Genomic DNA, 20,299 nt, shown 5'->3' with positions numbered 1-20,299 from the left:
ATATTAGGGGTAAATTTAGTTAGCTTCAAGGTGTAATATTGGGGGTAAATTCTCCTGCGGAACTTAACCAAAGTGTTTTATGTGGGTCTGAGGGTGACCACTCTGTGTACAAAGAAAAGGGAAAAAGATGAGTTTCTAGCTTTCGTAACTGTTAGCAGTTTTGTTTCACATGTAATATATTTTTTTCCAGCCAATACTAGAGGAAACCAAGGAAAGCAGAAGGCAAAATCAGTAAGTTTAAACTACAAGCAACATCATAATCCCTGGCCATTCCATGCTCTTTCATGGGAATTCCAAGCCAATGCACTCTTAGGAGCGGCAGGTAATATCTGCAGAAAGATCAGCCTCTGGAATGATTGATTGACGTGCAGCATCTCAATTCACAGCAGCCACTAAAAGCCAACCACGTCACTCAGGCCGCAAACAACTAATTTAAAAGGTGGTGTTGTGCTCAGAGTTTTTTGGAAAGGAGACTCAAACTCAAATAGTCGTCACCAGTGATTTCAGAAAGACGGTGGCAGGGAGAAGCGTCTGTCTGTACATCACAGAGTGCTCGGCCCACTAGGACGGGCCGCCTTGCGAATGGCAGCCCCAGGCTGACTGGAAGACGTCCCGGGAGAGCTGGGGCGCCGACTCCCAAGCTCTCCAAGAGGGAAGGAAAAAATGAGAAGTGGGAAAGAAGTCTGGAGTCTCACTCGCAGTCAGGCCCCTGCAGACACTGGCAAAATGGAAGTTTCCTCTAGTTGTTACCATCTCCCACCAGCGAGCTCCCCACCGCCTGGCACAGAAAGTTCCCCTGGCCTGCTTTTACCTTCTTCGGGGCGCACCATTTTATGTAGATGCTCAAGGGTTCAAACGTGATCTCCTGTCCTATCTATGGAAACAAAATGTCCCCGCACTCCGAGGCTTCTCAGCTCTGCAGCTTAATTCCCCGCTTTTCTTCAGAGGCATCAGATAGCAATGGAGAGACAGACCCTCTTGTTCACAACCTCCTCCCACCTTCTGTCATGAAAGTGTGTTTTCCAGGCCTCGAGTCCAGACTTCTACCAAATGCTGAGGACACGGTGCAGACGTCCACACTTGGCCACTACCTCATTCTGCTTCCAGCCCAGAGGCCCTCTGTGGATTGCGTGATCTGTACCACCGAGGTAATGATACTGGCTCCTGAAATTATAGAATATTCCAGGTGAGGAATCTAACCGTCTCTCCCAAAAGCTCGAAAGCGTTTCTGACTCTCCATATATGGACCATGAAAGTGGTTTATATGTACAAGTGGAAGTGATGTGCAATCCAGTGCTTGTTTCACCTCCCAGGGCCTGTTTGAGCAGAGCCGGTTCTATGACAAGCACGATGCCAGTTGCACGTGGGTCATAAGCCTGGGGGGAGGGGGTGGCGAACAGTTCAATGGCAGTTGCAGAGTACGGGGCCGTAATAACATGGGGGGCGGGGGTCCTGGGGGCCGCCGTTCACTATTTAGCCCAGACGGCTGGAGGAAAGAGGTGGGGGAAGCCTTCATGAAGAAGTGACACCCATACTGAGCATGGAGGAGACGGAGAGAGAGGGCTGGAGCCGAGTGGAGGAGGTGCTCCAGGCAAAGGGGACTGTGTGGCTACAGGCTAGAAAGAGAGCCCTCAGGGAAGACCTGCGGGAGCGATGGGGCGGGGCGGGGGGGGGGCGCTGTGTGTGCAGATCACGAAACTCGTCTAGGTCTGGAGATGACCACGGCCCCTTGGGCATCCTCACCATCTGTGGCCTCCTGAAGACCACGGATGGACTTGACCTGACAGTAAGTTATCAAGTGCTTCATGGGAGATGTTTGTTTGTCTGTTTGCTTCATGCTTTGTTTTCTTTTTAAAGACCATGTGGCTCAGTCAGTTAAGACTCTGACTCTTGGTTTCTGCTCAGGTCACGATCTCACGGTCATGGGTTCAGGCCCTTGTCAGGCTCTGTGCTGACAGAGCGGAGCCTGCTTGGGATTCTCTCTCCCTGTCTCTCCGTCTGTCCACTGCTCAAGCACTCTCTCTGTCTCTCTGTCTCTCTCTCTCAAAATAAATAAGTTAACAACGACAACAACAACAAGAGACCTGGGTGGCATTTGAACTCACTTTGGGTGAAGGGCAGAGGCTCTAGCTGGATGCCGAGGTCGCCCCGGGAGCAGGTGGGGCCAGAAGGGACTGCGTTTCTCTCTTCATCCCAGAGACAAACACTCATCCACCGGCTTTTCGTCTGACTTTGTCGCCCTCCTGTCTCCTTCTCAGGGCGAGGGCGAGCTCTGGCCTCCAATCTCCGGATCTCCAGAGGCCAGCACAGGCCCCAGCAAGGAGCAGGTGCTCCAGCGTAACAAAAAAAATTGATCCGGTGTTTCTTATTTTCCAGGCATTTGTCCTTTGCCAAGCACTTTCCATCTACCAAGTCATGCAGTCCTCAGAGCATACGTGTGCAATAATTTTCGGTTATCTCCCTGCCTTTAGAGAGGAGGGTGCCAGGGCACAGGCGTACAAAGTCACTTGCCTGGAAGGGCATAGAGCTCACCAGTGGCGGAGTCAGGGGCTCACGCAGCCTGAAGACCACTGCACCTGTTCGTGCTCCGAGTGTCTCCAAATGCTTCTCCTCTTTGTCCCTGTTTGCCATTTCCTCTTTTCTCATGTGTTGCCAGGGCCCAAGGGAGGGCTCTAAATGGGCAGAGGTGGACTGAATATGTGGCCGCCTGGGCAATAAGGAGAAACCTTGTTTGTTCTTTTCTACCCTCACTGAGGACAGTCTTTCTAAACAATAGCAACTCACTTTTCTTTCAGGGTGTGTGTGAATGTTTCTGTGAATTGTGAGGAATTTGGGAGACGGCAGAATGATTCTGAGCATCAGTGATCATAAAACAGATTCACTCTGCTTTCTGTCCTTGTAACCTGAGATTAGATTGGATTTCTTTTTTAAAAAGGAATGGTGAGGAGAAAATTCCAGTCACCTGTGCTTTTTGATTATTTAGGGCTTTTGCAATAAATTATGGAAGAATGATATTCACGATCTAAGTTTTGAGTTCAAAATAGAAACTTAAGGGGCGCCTGGGTGGCTTAGTCGGTTAAGCGTCCGACTTTCGCTTAGGTCATGATCTCACGGTTCGTGGGTTTGAGCCCCGCGTCGGGCTCTGTGCTGACTGTCAGCTCAGAGCCTGGAGCCTGTTTCAGAGTCTGTAACTCCCTCTCTCTCTGACCCTCCCCTGCTCACGCTGTCTCTCTCTCTCAGAAATAAATAAAATATTAAAAAAAAAAAAACAAAATAGAAACTTAATATTTTTAACTCTAACTATTGCCGCTTAAGATAAGCAGGTTGGACATCAGGAGACTTGAATTTGAGGGATATTTCTGAAGATGTCGCTAAACATGAATTTCTGTGTGTCTAAATCACATTCCCTGGGGCCTGGATCCTGTTCTGAAGTGTAAACTTTTAACTGTTAGACCCGCATGACCGGTCATTTGCTCTTGCTGTTTGTCAAAGAGAGCTTCATAATGGAATACACAGCTTCATAACAGAAAACGTAGGAAGATGTTCATTAATGGCACCCTTTTTTGTGGTGGCGGGGCGTTGGACCCGGTCTGGGAGTCATCCCTGCAGGCAAACCCACGCCTTCAGATCTCTGTGCAGCAATTAAAAGCAATTGGTCTAGATGTGCCTACGGCAACAGAGGTACACCTCAAAACCACGGTAGGACAGGGATAAAGTTAAATAGAATGGTATATATGAAACAGCGTCATTTATGTAAATTAAAACCGCAAGCGCTTGCACCAAAAATATATGCCACAAACACGTTTAGAAGGAAAGAGATGACCTTTCTTAGAAATTTCCTATGGGGGTGGAGGAAGGGACATGAGCTTGAGAAAAGTGTATTATTATAAGGAAATCTATAAGCAAACAAAAGAAAAGCGGGCCCTGCCCACATCAGTGTTTGTGATTTAGGAGTAACATCCACTGAATTCCTTGAATGTGAAAGAAGGGACAATCACAGACACAGAAAGATTAAAATGACCAGACCTTACACCGCCTTCTACGTACAGAGCGCTTACATTTTAGAGCGTGGATAATAATTTTTTTAAGTTGATCATTTCACTGTTGGAATCTGGGTAAAAGTAACGGGGTACCTTCCGTAGTCAAGGATCTGAAAAACACCGCTCTGTCAGGAGTGGGATTCGAACCCACGCCTCCAGGGGAGACTGCGACCTGAACGCAGCGCCTTAGACCGCTCGGCCATCCTGACTCGGCGAGCACCGCTCTTGCCGCGAGTGTATTTCTGGGTTACCCGAGACGCCAAGCCGTTCCCGGCTCAGGACGCCTCGGGAGCAGGAGGGACACCGCGCCCCCGGGGCCGCGGCCCAGCGACTCCGGCGGCCGCGCGCACCAGCTCCGGGCTCCGGGCGCGGCCGAGTGGCCCCTGCCGTGCGACCGCGGCTGCCAGGCCCCCGGGAGGGGCGGGGCGGGGGTGCGCGGGGAGAAGGGCGCCCTCCCTCCACGGGGGCAGAGCCCTACTTCCCTGGCGGCACCGCGTGGCGGGAACGCGCGCTTTGTGCCGGGGGCTCGGGCTGTCGCGGGAGCGCGCAGGGCGGCAGCGCGCCCGCAGGTGCTCGCGAGCCCTCTCCCTCCTCCCAGCGGGTCGGGCCGCGGGACGCGGTGCGAGGAGCCGGCGGGCGGGGCTCTCCGTCCGCGTTCGGAGGACTGGCCGGCTTTCCGGTGCGGATGTTCTACTGCAGTGAACAGTCGTCTCTGGACCTAGTAAGCCTGGCGTGGCCTTGAAGCCAGGCCTCTACTGCCGCAACTTTTCCAAACACACCTCCCGTCGGATGTGACCTACCTCGTGGTTTCGTGCCCAGCGTTAGCGTCAGGATGCTGTGGTCGGGACATCACCGACTGGGAGTCAGGGAACCCGACCGTGAGCTTCAAACGAAGCTGGAGCTAGTCGGGGACCTGCCTGGAAGCGTGCGCACGAGTCAGGTCGCCTGTGTTGGCCCGAGGAACTGCTTTCCTAGATGCTTTACAGTTTCCTCTAAGTGCATTGGAAGAATGAACCCGGGCCTACAGAGCTTGAATTCTTTTTTTTTTTTTTTAATGTTTTATTTATTTCGAGGAGAGAGAGAGAGAGACAGCGTGAACAGGGGAGGGTCAGAGAGAGAGGGAGTCACAGACTGAAACAGCTCCAGGCTCTGAGCTGGCAGTCAGCACAGAGCCCGACGCGGGGCTCGAACCCACGAACCGTGAGATCATGACCTGAGCGAAAGTCGGACGCTTAACCGACTAAGCCACCCAGGCGCCCCCAGAGCTTGAATTCTTAAATGAAGCATCAAATCCCCATCCCCGGAGAACCAGTTAGACTCAAATTCTCAGTCTCCCCCGGACCTACCGAGTCAGACATCTGGGGGGACAGAGTCCAGGAATCCACATCTAACAAGCGCTCCACGGAGCCTGAGGGGCGCCCAGGTTTGGGAGTCATCGGCCGGAAGCTCAATAGCCCTGTAATTCCTAACAGAGAAACTGGTCCGGCATTAGCAGGTGACAGGGGGGAGCAGGTACTGCCAGCACTGTCCCCCCCTCAGTCTCACTGAATTAGAGTACCTGAGACTCGCACCTGGGGACTGTGTTCGTTAGGGTTTCCCCTCCCACCCGGGTGATTCTAGTGTGCACCCAAGTTTGAGGTCATTACTTTAGGATTTCGCTTTAGAGAAAGGCTGGATCTCTTCCGGGTGCGGTGGAGGGGCCACGTTCAGAAAACGTGTTCCGGCCTCTGTGGTACAGGGCTCTGGCCCCAAATAGTTGTGAAACATGGAGAGCAGTGGTCCAAGGCACACGTTTCGGTGGCTGCTCATAGGCTCATATGTGGCTCCACCTGTGTGGGATGCCTGCCCGGGAATCACTGGAGGTGGCCTGAGATGATTACAAGCAAAGGTGGGTTCCACCCCACCCCCCGCACCCGAAATGTCCAGCCTTTCCAGGAGATGAGGTGGAAACAATCCATAGAGCGCATTCAAATCCAGTGGTCGTATGGGAGGAGGTTGCGCGTGAGCATTTTGGGAAGACAAACAGATCTCTCCAGGAAGAAGATAAAGTTTCCGGGTTCCAGAGTCCACAACACCCAGTGTCCTCTCTTGTAGGAGATTCAGAAATAAAGCCGGACTGATCATTTCCTCCAGGCCCGGCTAGCTGGTGCCAAGTGGAAAAAGAGCCTCAGGCTCATCAGAGAAGTTCTTCCTCAAGGGTGCCTCATGCAAAGCGGGGGTGGGGGGGAAGGACACAGATGTTTCCTAAGAATATACTGTCAGGTTTGTACCGTGGCTCGTGACCCCTTTTCCTCAAGTGGTCAAGGAAGTCACGGATCGTGGCGAGGTCAAGAGTCATGGAGGAAGGGGAGGGGAGTCAGAGAGCTGATTAAAATCTACGGCTGTCTTTCCTTCTAGTCTCAGAGAAGGGTTCTTGGCGCAGCCCCATCTGTTCTGGATACATTTCAAGATACACATTATACATTAAACCAGCAAAGCAACTGCCTGAGGTTCCCAAAAGTTTTAAAGAACTTTGGACTTTTTCTTTGACGTTCTGAAAATCTAATTTGAACAAAAACTGACGCTTAAGTAGTGATATATGATGTTTTTCTTCCCGGGTATAGTGTGGGGTGGCTGGCCTGGGGGGACAGTGTGGGGTGAGAGGTGTTTGAGGAAGGGTCGTGGGAAGGCGGAACTGGTTCTCCGGGGATGGGGATTTGATGATGGAGGAAGGGGCCCTTTCTGTCTGGTGGTCCAGGTGCCGGCCCTCGGTCCAGGTATAATGTGGCACGCTTACTTTTGTCTTCTCCAACCCTCTTCATGCCTAAGAGTGTCCTGAGCCAACGGGCCCCACCTTGATAATTTCTCGAAGCCTCTAGCCCTCCCACTCAGTTCAGTGGAAGGTGTCCTGGACAGATGGCAAGGACACCCCCATCAGGTCCTGGCTTAGCACAGACTATATGCTTTAATCAAATCACTTTATGTCTCTTGGCTTCACATTCTCATCTCTGAAAAGAGACAGAGGGAGTAAATGTTGACAGTCACTTCTCATCCATTACATTTTCTTCTTGATCCCTTTCGCAAATAACACCTGTGTGGGCTCCTGATTTACAAGCCTTTATGCAGAATGATTTTTTTAATTTTTTAAATGTTTATTTATTTATTTATTTATTTATTTATTTATTTATTTATTTTGAGAGAGAGAGAGAGCATGACCTGGGGAGGTGCAGAGAGAGGGGGGACAGAGGATCTGAAGTGGGCTCTGTACTAATAGCAGAGAGTCCGATGTGGGGCTCGAACTCACGAACCGCGAGATCATGACCTGAGCCAAAGTTGGACGCATAACCGACTGAGACACTCAGGCGCCCCTATGGGAATGATTTTAAAATAATGCAGTAATTCATATGTGGAAATGTCATTATCTAGATATTGTTATGTACGTCTTGAACCCCAAATCCGTAGGAAGACACTGAAACCAAAATCATAACCAAAACCAAAATGGAAATGGGGCCCAGGAGGTGACAAGAACGAAGATGAGTACCAGAGCGTTGCTGACAATGCCACCTGTCACAATACACAGTGGATGTGACAATAAGAGACCTACCTGTCTGGTGTTCAGAATTCTCACCTGAGAGAGAATGTTGGGTTTTAATTTGTTACGATCCTCTGTAAGGGTAGTCAGTAGACTGAAAACTTAAGAGAAGTTGGGTTTTAGCTTAATCATGAGAAATATATGTGGTGCAACGATGGAAATATGTTAGTGTGCATGTCATTTGGAATTTGGATTTCTGGCTGTTTGATCTATAATGGGTCTGATTTTGATGATTTCTCAGCAGAAGACACACATATTAGGTGATCTTCCCACCATTTGGTGACTCTGGAGACTCACATTCAGAGCTGGTTGAATTGCATTAAGGTCATCTGTGAAGGAGACCATTTCCGACCCTTGCTTGGGGCAACCTACGGGAAAGTGTTCGTGTCACTGAACCGCAAATGTCTTCAAGTAGGAATCCACAGGGCTTCTCCTCTGGGGGAGCGGCTTCTCTTCTTTTTAAAAATTGTTTATTTATTTTTGAGAGACAGAGAGCAAGTCAGGAAGGGGCAGAGAGAGAGGCAGACAGAATCCCAAGGAGGGTCTATGCTGCCAGCGCAGATCCCGACGTGGGGCTCGAACTCACAAACCACGAGAGCATGCCCTGAGCCAAAATCAACAGTTGGATGCTTAACCAATTGAGCCCCCCAGGTGCCCTGGAAAAAGGTTTCTAAAGATCACCTGAGGTTTTTGTTTTTATTTTTCCAATTACTAGGCATTACAATTAAACATTTCCCAAATATTTCCTCCTCCTGGAAAAGTACTGTTAAAATGTGAACAGGTGGCTTCACTCACCTACACCAGGGGCCAATTCCTTCTTTAGTAGTAGATACAGGGTCACCACGCAAATAGAGGCTGAGGGTGGGCAGCCACTGGCACCCTGGCCTTTCGGTAAGTAGCTAGACCCTCAGGGGACAATAGCCCAGTGCCCACCTGCCCCGGGGAGCCCACTGCCGTCAGGCCTGCAGATGAGCCCTGGATGCACAGAGCCGCGCCGCTTCGGCCAGCCAGCCACACCCCCGTGCAGTTTCGTTCCTGTTTCTCAGTTCCGCTTGTTGGGATAAAGAAAGGAAGGTGCAGATGCTGCTTTTAGCAATCAACAAACTTCTTTATTAGGTCAAGACCATAGGCGACATCTATGCTGGAAACGGGAAAAACACAAGTAGAAGGGGTGAACCCAGATAAATCTGCAGTCCGTTGGTATGACAAGCCACAAGCGTACGGGAAAATGCAAACACAAGCAGGTTCAGTCAGTCTAGCTGAGCTGAGCACGACTCAGCACATGGGGGCCCTGGGGAAACGGCGCGCGCAGCAAGCTCGGCGGGGAGGGAGGATGCGCTGCTTGGGGCGCTGCCTGAGGGCACGTTCAGGGGGTTAAGCCAGATGTTGGGATGAGGGGCCCTGAGGCTGACACGGGCTGGTACAGAGGTGACGTCACTGACCAGGGTTTCTGGAAAGGCTCTTGAGATGGAGAGATTCTACATCAAAAGGAAGAAGACAGCTGCAAAGTTTTGGGGTCCACAAAGTGAGGCTGGAATGACCCCAGAGGGGGGGGAAAAAGAGGCTGCTGAGAGGAAAGGAGCTGAGTCATGGCTTCGCACACAGCTCCGGTTTTGTCTCATGTTCTCTCCTGGATCAAATCTTCGGTCTGGCCCCCAGCCCTGCTCATGTCATCCCTCTCCACGCGCCCATGCCATGTGCTCAGATCCCACAGGAGTAGGGCCAGTTTCCTCTACTCTGTAGGCCATGTCTTAGAAAATCTGAGAGATAGGCCCTAAAACTCGGGGGGCAGACCGGGTATTCATCATTGGCCTAGGTTCCCCTTACTTTCCTCCATTGCGATATCCCCCCAACTTCCTTTATGGGACTTCAGCCTCGACTTTTCCCTTCCCAGAACCTTATGGGTTTCCCGCTTGTCTAAAACCTGTCCCTCTACTCATCCCTATTCTGGACACGGAGATGTTTCTCTCACAACCACAAGCCAACCTAACCCCATCTTGATGGCTGAGCTGTCCCGCCTATAGGATTTGGCCTGGGGCGGGGACGAGGTTGGAGAACACTACAAACAGCTTCGGAGTCCTCTCCTTGCCCACCCCTCCCCCCACCCCGAGTCTCTGTACAGAAACAGATTAGGAAGGCCCTACACCCCACACTCTCTAGCAGCACCAACACAACCTTCCCAAGACCAACCCATCCCTACCCAACAGGAAGAAACAGGTTGGGTGAGGCCGGCAGCTGGCGACTCAGAGGGGACAGAGCCGAGGGCTTAGCATAAAGGACAGCAGTTTAGCCGGGCTATTCCCTACAGTGCCCCGTGGCTGGGCTGGGTAGGGATCAGCTTAGAGTGGAGGGTACCTGCATCCCCAGAGGCAGGGTCCTCACCCATGGCGGACAGTGGGATCTCCTTAGCGAAGTCCTTGGCATCAACAACTACTGTGACTTTGTCAGGCCTATCAGCGCTTGCGCAGATGGTCAGGGGCTTCTTACCACAAGACCACAGGCAGAAGAAAGGCCGAAGGGGGCCAGAGAAGGAGGCGTCGGAGAAAGTATAGATATGGGCGCCACTGGCCATATTGTAGAAGGAGACGTCCCCTGATTCATAGTCCAGGAAAATCCCCACCCGCTGGGGGGGTCCTGCCAATGGGAGAGGGGTCCGCTGTGGGGTGAGGGCCCAGTACCCGTTCCCATACAACTCCACAGCCCAGAACCCGTTCTCAGGAGTCATGGGGTCAAATCCTTTCTTCACCACATTCTCCCTACACACGCCGACCGCCCAGTCGGCCCTGTCCCCCACCTTCACCTCCCAGAAATGTCGCCCTGATGTGAAGGTCTCACGACCCAACACACAAGGCCAGGAGTCAAATCTCTCTGGTTTCTCGGGCAGTTGCTGGCGTGAATCTTCCAGTCGGACAGATTTTGAATCCTCAAACAAAAAGAGGTGGGGGTGGGCGGTGTCTGGATCCAGAGTCACGTCAACTACAGACAGAAAGAGAGCAAGTCTGAGCATCAGCGAGCGTTAGAGGGGACAAGACATAGTCTTTCTTCTCAAAAAAAAAAAAAATATATATATATATATTTTATAATAAAAAATAATATATGATAATATATAATAAAAAATATATATTTTAAAAATAAATATATATTTATAAAAATATATATATATATAGACTGTTCTAGACTTTGGCAGGTCTCCTCAGGAGGAGAGCCGTTTGGCTTGTTTTGCTGTCTCTATTTTCCTCTTCTGTGAACAGCCGCAGGGTGATGTGTGAGCTGACTGTCCCCAGGGCCTGAGGGGTGCCTGTCAGAGGGGCCTGTCTTTGAAACATCTTCCAAGGGCCCTCTCTGTGCCTCAAGGAAAATGTGGAACCCGTTTACACCACCCTTCCCCTATTTCTCCTCACCACGAAACCGTGTGAGTGTTTTTGCTCTCCAAGCGTTACGGGACCTCAAATCCCTGGGCGATAGAGCCTCAGAGCCCTTGAGAAGTTCAGTGAGTGACTCACCTGCATGCAAGGTGGCCTTTTTCCATTCTGCAATGAAAGAGAGGGAGGAGGTCATGGGCGGGTTTTCTTATAAGAGAGAGAACACCTTGTGGGTGAGCTAACAAGGAAAGAGAACTTACTGAGCTCATCTAGGAGTTTCTCTGGAAAACAAACAGAAACACCTTAATGACCTTCCAGAAATTCCTTAATGACAAGAGTAAATGGCTCATCTCTGACTACTTAACTACTGAAGCTTTATCAATAAGTGAGGAACAAGGATTTTGTTTTGTTTTGTTTTTCCTAAGAAATGTGCAAGACATTCCTACCGGCTCGGGATGAGATCTTTAATCTTAACTGGGAAACCGAGTTAGAAGTGAGAAGAGAGTCTGAGGGTAGGTAATGAGTGAGCAACAGGTCTCCTATCTCAGGCAGCATTGGTTTTGACTCCTTCTGCACCCCAGACCTTCATATTGGGGATCAGCGGCTTCAGGTGCCTTACGACCCCCCCTCTTGACTTTTGGAATCCTGCACTCAAATATCTCCCCGTCCGCAGTCATCAGACAGGACTTGATCCATCCGCACTCGGGAGCAATCCTGACAAGCAGCCTCTGACTTACCTGTAGAGCTGAATTCATTTTCCCTCTGTCTGGATCTTTCCCGGTATAGTCTCCAGGTGCAAAATATGGACCCAATTGTGAGAAGTCCCAGGACCATCAAGATGACAGCCACTGCCACCATCCAGGGAGTCAGCCGTGGGAAGAAGGAAGCTGAAATGAAATCCCCAAGAGGGACATTGTGCAAGTCTAAGCAAGTCCGCCTCTGCTCCTGATTCCAGGGGGGCTGGAAGGGAAGAGGACCTGGGCCTCCCCCATGGCTCCTCGGGCAAAAATGAGTCCTTCCAACGCTGCTCTAAGCTTTTCAGAAAAATGTGGATCTCAGGTAGGAGAGGGCAATGAAAGAAAGAAATGAAGATGGACAGGAGTCATTTCGGGACAGGACCTGGGAAGTAAAGAAAATAATGGACCAGGGGCACCTGGGTGGCTTAGTCGATTAAGCGTCCGACTTTCGCTTAGGTCATGATCTCGCGGTTCGTGGGTTTGAGCCCCGCGTCGGGCTCTGTGTGACTGCCGGCTCAGAGCCTGGAGCCTATTTCAGAGTCTGTATCTCCCTCTCTCTCTGACCCTCCCCTGCTCACGCTCTCTCTCTCTCTCACCTAGAAATAAATAAAAAAGAAAAAGAAAAAGAAAAAGAGACAAAGAAAAAGAAAAAGAAAATAATGGACCAATGCATGTTACTGCGGAAATTCTTTCTTAGCTATCAATGCAGGATGGGAGCCAAGGGGATGAAGGAATAACTGAGGGAGGGGCAATGTCACCTCCGAGTGCAAGAGAAAGGGACTCAGTGACCAAAGAATAAAGAAAGGTTCCTGCCTGAGCCAGAGATGGTCTGGGGGGAGTAATGAGATTTGCTTTCCTGAGGACCCTGGAAACCTAGACGGAGCTCTAGCATGGGATGGGGGAGACCGAGGGGCAAGGGTGGAAATGGGTCTCCCTGTTACTCAAGGAGAGAAGGCTCTGAATTAGGAAGCCCCCAGGGACAAAGCTTCTGTATCTCCGACATGTCTGCTAAAATGGAAAACCTGGGATTTCTGTGAGATCTAGGGAGGGTTTATGTGTTCAGAATCCTTCTTCTTTTAATGGGATAAGTGGGGTTCCCTCACGTCGGTGGCCAGGGGGGTAGGTGGGGAAAGTAGACAGCTGTGTCATGAGGGCATGGCTGGGGCAGCTGTCCCAGATGATACTGCCCTAAACCTGTGTCACCTAGGAACCCAACGCTGATCTCACGGACCTGGTATGGACATCTCTACTTCCTTCTCCTGGCCCAGAAGGAGGTTCCGGAAGTGGCAGGATATATTCTTCATGGAAGTGTCCCGGATGATCACAGAAGCTGCCACAGAGAACAGGCCTTCTTCATCAGGATTCTTAGACTCTGACATGGATGGAAACTTCTCCCCCTCGGAAGTTCTCCACTGCACCTGGGGCTCTGGGTACCATCCTACTGAGGTACACTCCAGCCGGATCGCTCCACTTTCTTGAACTTCCATACGGATTTGAGGATCAGAGCCCACAGCTATGGAGAGACAAGGTGGCCTTACTCCGTGGTCACCCTTCTGGGAGCCTCACAACCACAGGGTTACACAGTCTGAGACACAGAAGCACATGGAGACTAGGAATGAGAGGGCTTCATGCTCTGTCTCTGTCTCGTTACACAAGGAAACTGAGGCACCAGTAAAGGGAACCTTATCAGACAAGGAACCTTATCAGAGAGGGATGCCATAATGGGATTTAGTGTCTGAAATGTAGGCAGGAGTTTAATGGACACACATAGGAAGCTTTTCCAGTCAGCAGGGACAGCAAGACCAATGGCTTAGAGGCAGGCTAGGGAGCTCCAGAGAAGGGAGAGGGCTTTGTGATCGGAAGTATTATGAAAAGACTTTGAGGAGGAGAACCAGGAGTGGGTATTTCAGGATGAACAGAGAAGGGGTGTCCTTGAGGAGAAGGGGGATTGGAGGTTCGCTGCATTGAGACTGTAGCTGACAATTTAAGTTTCCTTTCCCCGTGATACTGACTCGGGAATTTTCTTAAATGGTTTCAACCTCATCGCCTCTCCCCCACCCCAGTTATGTCCTAACATATATCAAAATAAAGCTGCATTTATCTTTTCTGTTTCCAGCCTAAGTATTTTCTAACAATGCTACAGAGTAAAGAAAAACACCAAGCTGCAGAGGAGAGCCCTTAAACACGTGTCCACAGCTATTAGTTTAAATCCACGTTTCAGTTTGTATGTGTGAAAATGCATATTCTTTTCATGAAAAGGGCTGCACTTTCAGCAGATTCTCCAAGATGTCCATCACTTTGAAAAGGTAACAATAACCGTTTCCTGCTCTCAGATCTTTAGGGTTTTATAATAATCAACCTTTAAGATAACTTCCCGACAAAGGAGATGTGAGTTCTACACCATGCTGCCGCATGCAGCCTGTCCTGAGGCGGGGGCCACCCAAATTACACCCAAGTATTTTTTAAATTGTATTTTAATAAATACACAAAAGGCAACACATCTGCATATTACACATTATACGGGGCAGTCTGAGGCACAGTAATAGTATCTCACCAGTATATAATGCTTGTCGAATTGACAAAACACTTTCTTACATATTGTCTATTTTTATTTCATTCTTGCAAAATCTTGTCTGAAAGATGCACGCCCAGTTTTATAGCAGGAGCTTAAGGCTCAGAAAGGAATTACTCTGATGCCATTCACTAGTAAGTGGGCAAGACAGACCTCAATGCATACTTTCCTCCGGAATGCTTACCGTTTTCCTTAATGTGTCGCCCTGAAATCTGGCTTGAAGAAAAAAAAAAAAAAAGGAACCAAACCCCAAAAACCTTTCTAGGTGGATGAGGAACGCCAGCGAGCAGCCACCGCCTAGGATGGTGGGAGCCGGTCCTCAGGCCCCGACCCACGCGGCGGCCTCGAGGGACGCGGCGGACGGCGCCGCCCGGCCTCCCCGCGGCGGTGGTGAGGGACACACCACTTACGTGCGCGGTCCCGGGACCGGACCGAGTATATGCTGGTGGCGCTCCCGGAAGAGAATGTCGTACAGCCCCGCTGCCAGCAACGTGGGGAAACCCGACGACGCCCTTCCCGCCGCCCCCCCGCCCCCGGCCCGCCAGCCTCTCCGCCCGAGACGGGATTCGTTCGGGCCGTGAACGTGGGGGCCTCGAAAGTACGGGAGCCGCAGGGGGACAGACGCCGCCGGCAGTCCCCGGGGGCGGGCCCGCGCACTCACCCGCCACCTTCAGGTGCACGCTGGCCTCCCCGTAGCGTCCGTCCTGCCGGAAGAGGCAGCGGTACTCGCCGTCGTCCGACGCCCGGACCCGGTGCAGGCGCACGGCGGCGCGCCCGGCCGCGAGGCCGCCGTCCAGCAGCGTGGCCCTGCCGCGGAACTCGGCCGCCTGCTCGGCGTCGCGCGCGCGCCCGTCCCGGCGCACCAGCACGGCGGCCGCCCGCCGCCCGCGGTACCAGCGCAGCTCCATGCGCTCGGCGCTCGCGCTCGCCGACAGGCTGCAGGGCAGCTCGGCGTCGCCGCCCAGCGCCGCCACGACGGGCTCCGCGGGGCCGACCACGTCCAGGGGGGCTGCGGACACCGGGCGGGGGGGGGCTGAGGACCCGCGCGGACGGAGGGAGGTCCGCCCCACCCGGCCCCTGGCCGAGGTCGCCGGGGGAGCCTCAAGGGGCCAGAGGGGGAGCCCCAGGGGGACCTACCCGAATCCGGCCGGGACAGCCGGACCAGAGTGAGGACCAGCAGGCACGCGGGGAGGCAGGAGTTCGGGAAAGCTGCCATGTCCAGGCTTCCTGGGCCGCAGGTCGCCGGCGTCCTGCGGGCGACGCAGGCCGGGAGCCGATCTTTCGACGCCGTCCTCCCGCGGGGTCGCGAGGCGTCCCCCCCCCCCCCCCCGGCCCCGCGCGGACTCCCGGCCCGTGCGCACACCGCCCCGGGTGGCCAGGCAGGTGCACAGCCGCAGAATAGACCCGAAAACCCCGAAAGAATCCCAGAAGGGAGGCATAACATAGCATAGTACCCATTCGTGGGCTGCGTATCAACGAACCGCTGCTCCAAAAAGCTCCCCCCCTCTCTTTTTTTTTTCCCCAAATATAGTAATTTGGTATTTGTTTCCAGCAATGATAATGAAGATGAAGCGACGCAGGCAGAGATGGAAACCAGGGGATTGAACTGGAGGAGTAAGAGGAAAGATGGGCGAGAGGAGGGGAGCTGGAGAGAGCAAAGGGTAGGCGGTAGAGGGCCCAGGACCGGGGAGGAAGGAGCCAGAGGGAGACAAGGTGCCCTCCAGGCTGCTGGCGCCCTCGGGAGGGACCAGGGCGGTCACAGGCACTGACCTCTGATCTGGAAGGAAGAGGCACCAACGAGCCTCGCTACCAAGTGGCAAAGCCCGTTGTGGCCTCAGGGGCAAAAGTTAAAGGCAGGGAAGAAGGAAGCGGGAAATAATCTCAGGAAGGCCTGCCCCCAGCTCCCAGATGCCTTGACTTTGGGAGAAAAAGTTTTCCAGATGGATGAAGGGTCTGTGCCTTTGCAGGCTTCAGCTCAAAGACCAGGATATTCAAGGACAAGCTGGACTAAATACAAGGGGATCGGGTGAAAAAGGAGGGTCAAGACAACTGAATGAGAGGGCAGGCGTTAGGCCGGATAATTTCCCTCTTCAAGTCTAACGTCTTTTATCCTTAAATTGGGGTGGAGGGGGGCACTGGGAGCATTAAATGATATTAAGCCTGTTGAGTGCTTAGCGCATGGTTAGGATTTAGAAGAAGGTAAATTGTTATTCTGTGGTTTATGTGGGTTGAAAGTTTAAAGGTAGTCTGGCTGCAAGAGTGTGACTAGTTTGCACGGCCTCCCAGATGCCTCCCTGCAACCAATTCAGCCTTATTTTGGGTTAAACCTCTTATTGTTATGAAAAGAAGGGAAAAATACAGGAAAACATTTTTTTAGTTATTTTTTAAAAGACTTTATTTTTTTAATGTTTTATTTATTTCTAGGAGAAATAGAGAGACAGCGTTAGCAGGGGAGGGTCAGAGAGAGAGGGAGTGACAGACTCCGAAACAGGCTCCAGGCTCTGAGCTGGCAGTCAGCACAGAGCCCGATGCGGGGCTCGAACCCACGAACCGCGAGATCATGACCTAAGCGAAAGTCGGACGCTTAACCGACTAAGCCACCCAGGCGCCCCTAAAAGATTTTATTCTTAAGTAATCTCTACACCCAATGTGGGACTCAAACTCACAACCCCAAGATCAAGGCTCTCATGCTCCACCAACCGAGCCAGCCAGGGGTCCCTGGAACACACTTTTACAAAGTAGGTCATTTATTATGTCACCAACCAATGACCGCCTCTGTTCACAATCTGGCAGAATTGAGGAAGCTTTTGCATAATCAGAAACATTGTTTATACTTACATAATATCATTGTAGATTCCTATAATTCCCAAAACTGTGGGGCATCTTAGTGTTTTGTTTTGTTTTACCTATTATAACTAGTGCACTTTATACATAAATCTTTGTCCACATCTTTGATAACTTCCTGACGAACTTCCTGATGAATTCCCAGAAAGACAGTCATCAGGTCTAGAAGCTCAATTATGAGCATACTGCCAAAGTTCCTTTCTGAAGTGTTAAACCAGTCACTGCTAATGGAAACGTGCCTCTCACCTAACTCCTTCCAACACGGAGAGCAATTATTCCCTAATCACCAATGGGATGGGTGAAATGGATCAAATCATTATTTTACTAGGCGTTTATAGGACAGCAAGGCTGATCACTTTTCCTGTTAGCTATTTAATATATTCTGGAAGTGATCTTTCCAGGCAAATTGCCCATTCCCCCCTCCCCCAACATTCTGCTGCTGTTTCCTTATTCTGTATGAATTTTTTATAAATTCAAGATGTCAACCCTGTATTTGTAGCGCATATCCTTCACCACTGCAGTCTGTACTTTACCTTTGTTTGAGATTATGATTAATATCAACAAGAGGGGCACCCGGCTGGCTCAGTGAGTTGAGCCTCTGACTTTGGTTGAGGTCGTGATCTCAGAGTTCAGAGTCTGAGCCCCACATCGAGCTCACTGCTGTCAATGCACTTCCAATCCTCTGTCCCTGTCTCTCTGCCCCCCCCCTGCTCATGCTCTCTCTCAAAAATAAACATTAAAAAAAAAAGACCAAAAAAACATAACTGCTCCAGTTGACTGCTAGAATGATTTTTACCAAATGGAAATTTGATCGTGTCACTTTTTGCTTTAAAACCCCTACATATCTCCTTAGTGGCCCCAGCACCAAATTCAGACACTTGATCTGGTCAAGAAAATATAGGATCTGGCTCTTTCCCTGCTTCCTTCCTCTCGGCCTCTCTGCCTCCCCTCCGATGGCCAACCCGCCTCTCGGCAGAATTTGGAAGATGTGGTAGCCTCAGCCCACAGCACCTTCCCAGGCCTCCAGACCCCAGTGCCGGCCTCCTCTCCTCCTCCAGACCCCAGCCCCGCCCCGTCCTCCACCGGAGCCCGGCGCTGGCCTCCTCTCTCCCTGGAGCAACTCCTTCCTCTATCTACAAACTCCTGCTCTTCCCTCAAAAGCTCATGTAAGGGCAACTTCTTCCAGAAGCAAACAGGTGCACCCTCTCTTCCAGAGCTTCTCCTTCGTTCCCTTGGCTGGAGCTTCTGGGGGTCCCACCGGAGGCCCCTAACCAGAGAGGCTTCAGGAAGAAGCTCCCAGCACTGCCCAACTCCAGTGAGAAACACTCTTAAAGTCTTGAGTCTTATCCATAAATTTAGAGTAAATCTCATCGTTTTACTTCATCATATATAAGATCTGTTTAAATAGGACTCTGGATAACGCAAAACCGAGTCTGCAGGACCCGGGCCAGGCTCTTCCCGTGACACAGAGAGCTTGCTGGTCCCCTCTGCTGGCACACACCTGGCCTGAGTCCTACTTTGAGAGGCACATGTGTTCACTGTTGTGTTTTGTTTCCAAGTCTATCTTCCTCTCCTACACTGAGCTCTCCAAGTTCTTACTCCCTGACTTCTCATCAGCATAAAAGCCAAAATAGAGTCGGCAGCTGCAGTCACACTAACTGGTCCTTGGCCTTCCTAGTCTGAAAGGCTCCTATCTCATTCTCAACTCCCCTGTGTGTCTACCTTCTGAAAATATCATCCATAATGGGTTTCCTCTCCTCAACTTCCCCGGGTAGACTCCTGACCCCTGCTCTACACTGTCCAAAAGATCTCACAGGGAATTTTGGGGGGTAAGCAAAAAAAAAAAAGGGGGGAGGAGAGAGAGAAAGAAAAAAGAGAACTTTTTCCTGCACCCAAGGGAGCTACAAGGAACAAGAAAGAGGCCAGGGAAATAAATAGAAAGCAATGGTATTTAGAAGCCAAGCTACGTGGCAGCCACAGTTTTGATTGGGTAACATCTGAGTCATTTCTACATAAACTAACAGCCTTGGGTCATCAAAGGCAGGATCTCTGAGTCAAGGCTCTCTCAGGCTCGCACTGTTTGTGAGGTGTTGAACCGAGTGGGGCTGCTATGGGGAAGGTCTGGTTCCTCCCAGGGCCAGTGGAGACCCCGTCTGAGCTGAGGAATGTGGGTGCTCCATATGGAGCAAAAGGTCAGGACCTACCTCCTCTGCCCCTTTCCACCCCTGTTCAAATGTCCCAGTATTGCAGACTCGCCACATCCAGGGATTGCTCACATCTTTGTTCTAGGTGACCTTCATCAGCACTTGACTGAGGCAACCACTTGCCCCTTCTCTCTCTTTTAAAAAGTTTATTTGTGGGGCGCCTGGGCGGCTCAGACTGTGGAGCGTTCGGCTTTGGCTCTGGTCGTGATCTCATGGTTTGTGGGTTTGAGCCCCATGTCGGGCTCTGTGCTGACAGCTCAGAGCCTGGAGCCTGTTTCAGATTCTGTGTCTCCCTCTCTCTGACCCTCCCCTACTCACACTGTCTCTCTCTCTCTCTCTCTCTTTCTCTCTCAGAAATAAGTAAAACATTAAAAAAAGAGTTTATTTGTTGACTGATGCAAGTAATCTCTCCATCCAGCACGGGGTTCACACTCTCAACCCTGGGATCAAGAGTCGCGTGCTCTTCTGAGCCAGCCAGGGGCCCTGCTTTTTCTCTCTTTGAAATTAATTTATTTTTCATGTTTCAGAGATCCCATGACCATGGGATCACGAGGGGTGACCTGAGCCCAAATCGAGAATCAAGATGCTCAGGAGCTCTACTTCAATCCTTACCCTTCACATGAAGCTGCCGACTTCCCATGGATGATGGGGATGCCCCGGAGGGGGGCTCGGTCTCGGGGTCTTGGCCTTATTTCTTTTGCCAAATGGAGCCGAGACAGAGGACGAGGGGAGGGGGCATCAGGTGGAGTGCTGGATTTAGTGGCTTGTGAGTGAGCTTTGTGGTCACCTGCTTTCTCGGGACACACACTGCTAGCATGCTGGTAATAACCACATCATTAGATACGTCGACATTATTATTACTATTATTAAAATATGGAACACTTCATGAATTTGCGGGTCATCCTTGCGTGGGGGCCGTACTCATCTCCATATGGTTCCAATGTGTCAACATCACAAGGCCGACAGATG

At 51.2% G+C, this 20,299-nt stretch overlaps 1 protein-coding gene and 2 non-coding genes across 4 annotated transcripts; all 3 read right to left on the bottom strand.

The window, feature by feature from the left end:
• Nucleotides 1–4,166: 4,166 nt before the first annotated feature.
• On the bottom strand, nucleotides 4,167–4,249 carry TRNAL-CAG. The gene has a single exon. It is a non-coding gene; the product is annotated as a tRNA-Leu (tRNA).
• A 4,449-nt stretch (nucleotides 4,250–8,698) lies between these two features.
• Nucleotides 8,699–16,077, bottom strand: BTN1A1 (butyrophilin subfamily 1 member A1). Of its 2 annotated transcripts, XM_039257260.1 has the most exons (8): nucleotides 16,053–16,077; nucleotides 15,420–15,532; nucleotides 14,944–15,291; nucleotides 12,942–13,223; nucleotides 11,711–11,860; nucleotides 11,234–11,254; nucleotides 11,115–11,141; nucleotides 8,699–10,587 (listed from the first exon to the last, which is right to left on the bottom strand). In XM_039257260.1, exons 2-8 carry the CDS (start codon nucleotides 15,496–15,498, stop codon nucleotides 9,914–9,916), a joined length of 1,581 nt encoding a protein of 526 aa, XP_039113191.1. In that variant the 5' UTR covers nucleotides 15,499–15,532; nucleotides 16,053–16,077; the 3' UTR covers nucleotides 8,699–9,913. The 2 variants fall into 2 exon arrangements, with proteins under 2 accessions (XP_039113191.1, XP_039113192.1); XM_039257261.1 differs by lacking the exon at nucleotides 12,942–13,223.
• Nucleotides 16,078–20,197: 4,120 nt separating this feature from the next.
• LOC120248846 lies at nucleotides 20,198–20,299 on the bottom strand. Its single transcript, XR_005532695.1, has one exon. It is a non-coding gene; the product is annotated as a U6 spliceosomal RNA (small nuclear RNA).

This window comes from Hyaena hyaena, unplaced genomic scaffold (genome assembly GCF_003009895.1).
Source record: "Hyaena hyaena isolate Hyena2069 unplaced genomic scaffold, ASM300989v1 scaffold_614, whole genome shotgun sequence".
NCBI lineage: Eukaryota > Metazoa > Chordata > Mammalia > Carnivora > Hyaenidae > Hyaena > Hyaena hyaena.
Note: the sequence above shows the minus strand (reverse complement) of the source record. Positions and strands in the feature narration are given on the sequence as shown.

What these genes read in the sequence shown, in the direction of transcription:
- BTN1A1 (XM_039257260.1), bottom strand. Translation starts at nt 15,498, where the DNA reads ATGGCAGCTTTCCCGAACTCCTGCCTCCCCGCGTGCCTGCTGGTCCTC. An exon ending in AGTAGAGATGTCCATACCAG is followed by an intron (nt 11,861 to 12,941) that starts GTCCGTGAGATC and finishes ATTTCATTTCAG; the next exon opens with CTTCCTTCTTCCCACGGCTG. An exon ending in AAAGGCCACCTTGCATGCAG is followed by an intron (nt 10,588 to 11,114) that starts GTGAGTCACTCA and finishes TTCTGTCTGTAG; the next exon opens with TTGACGTGACTCTGGATCCA.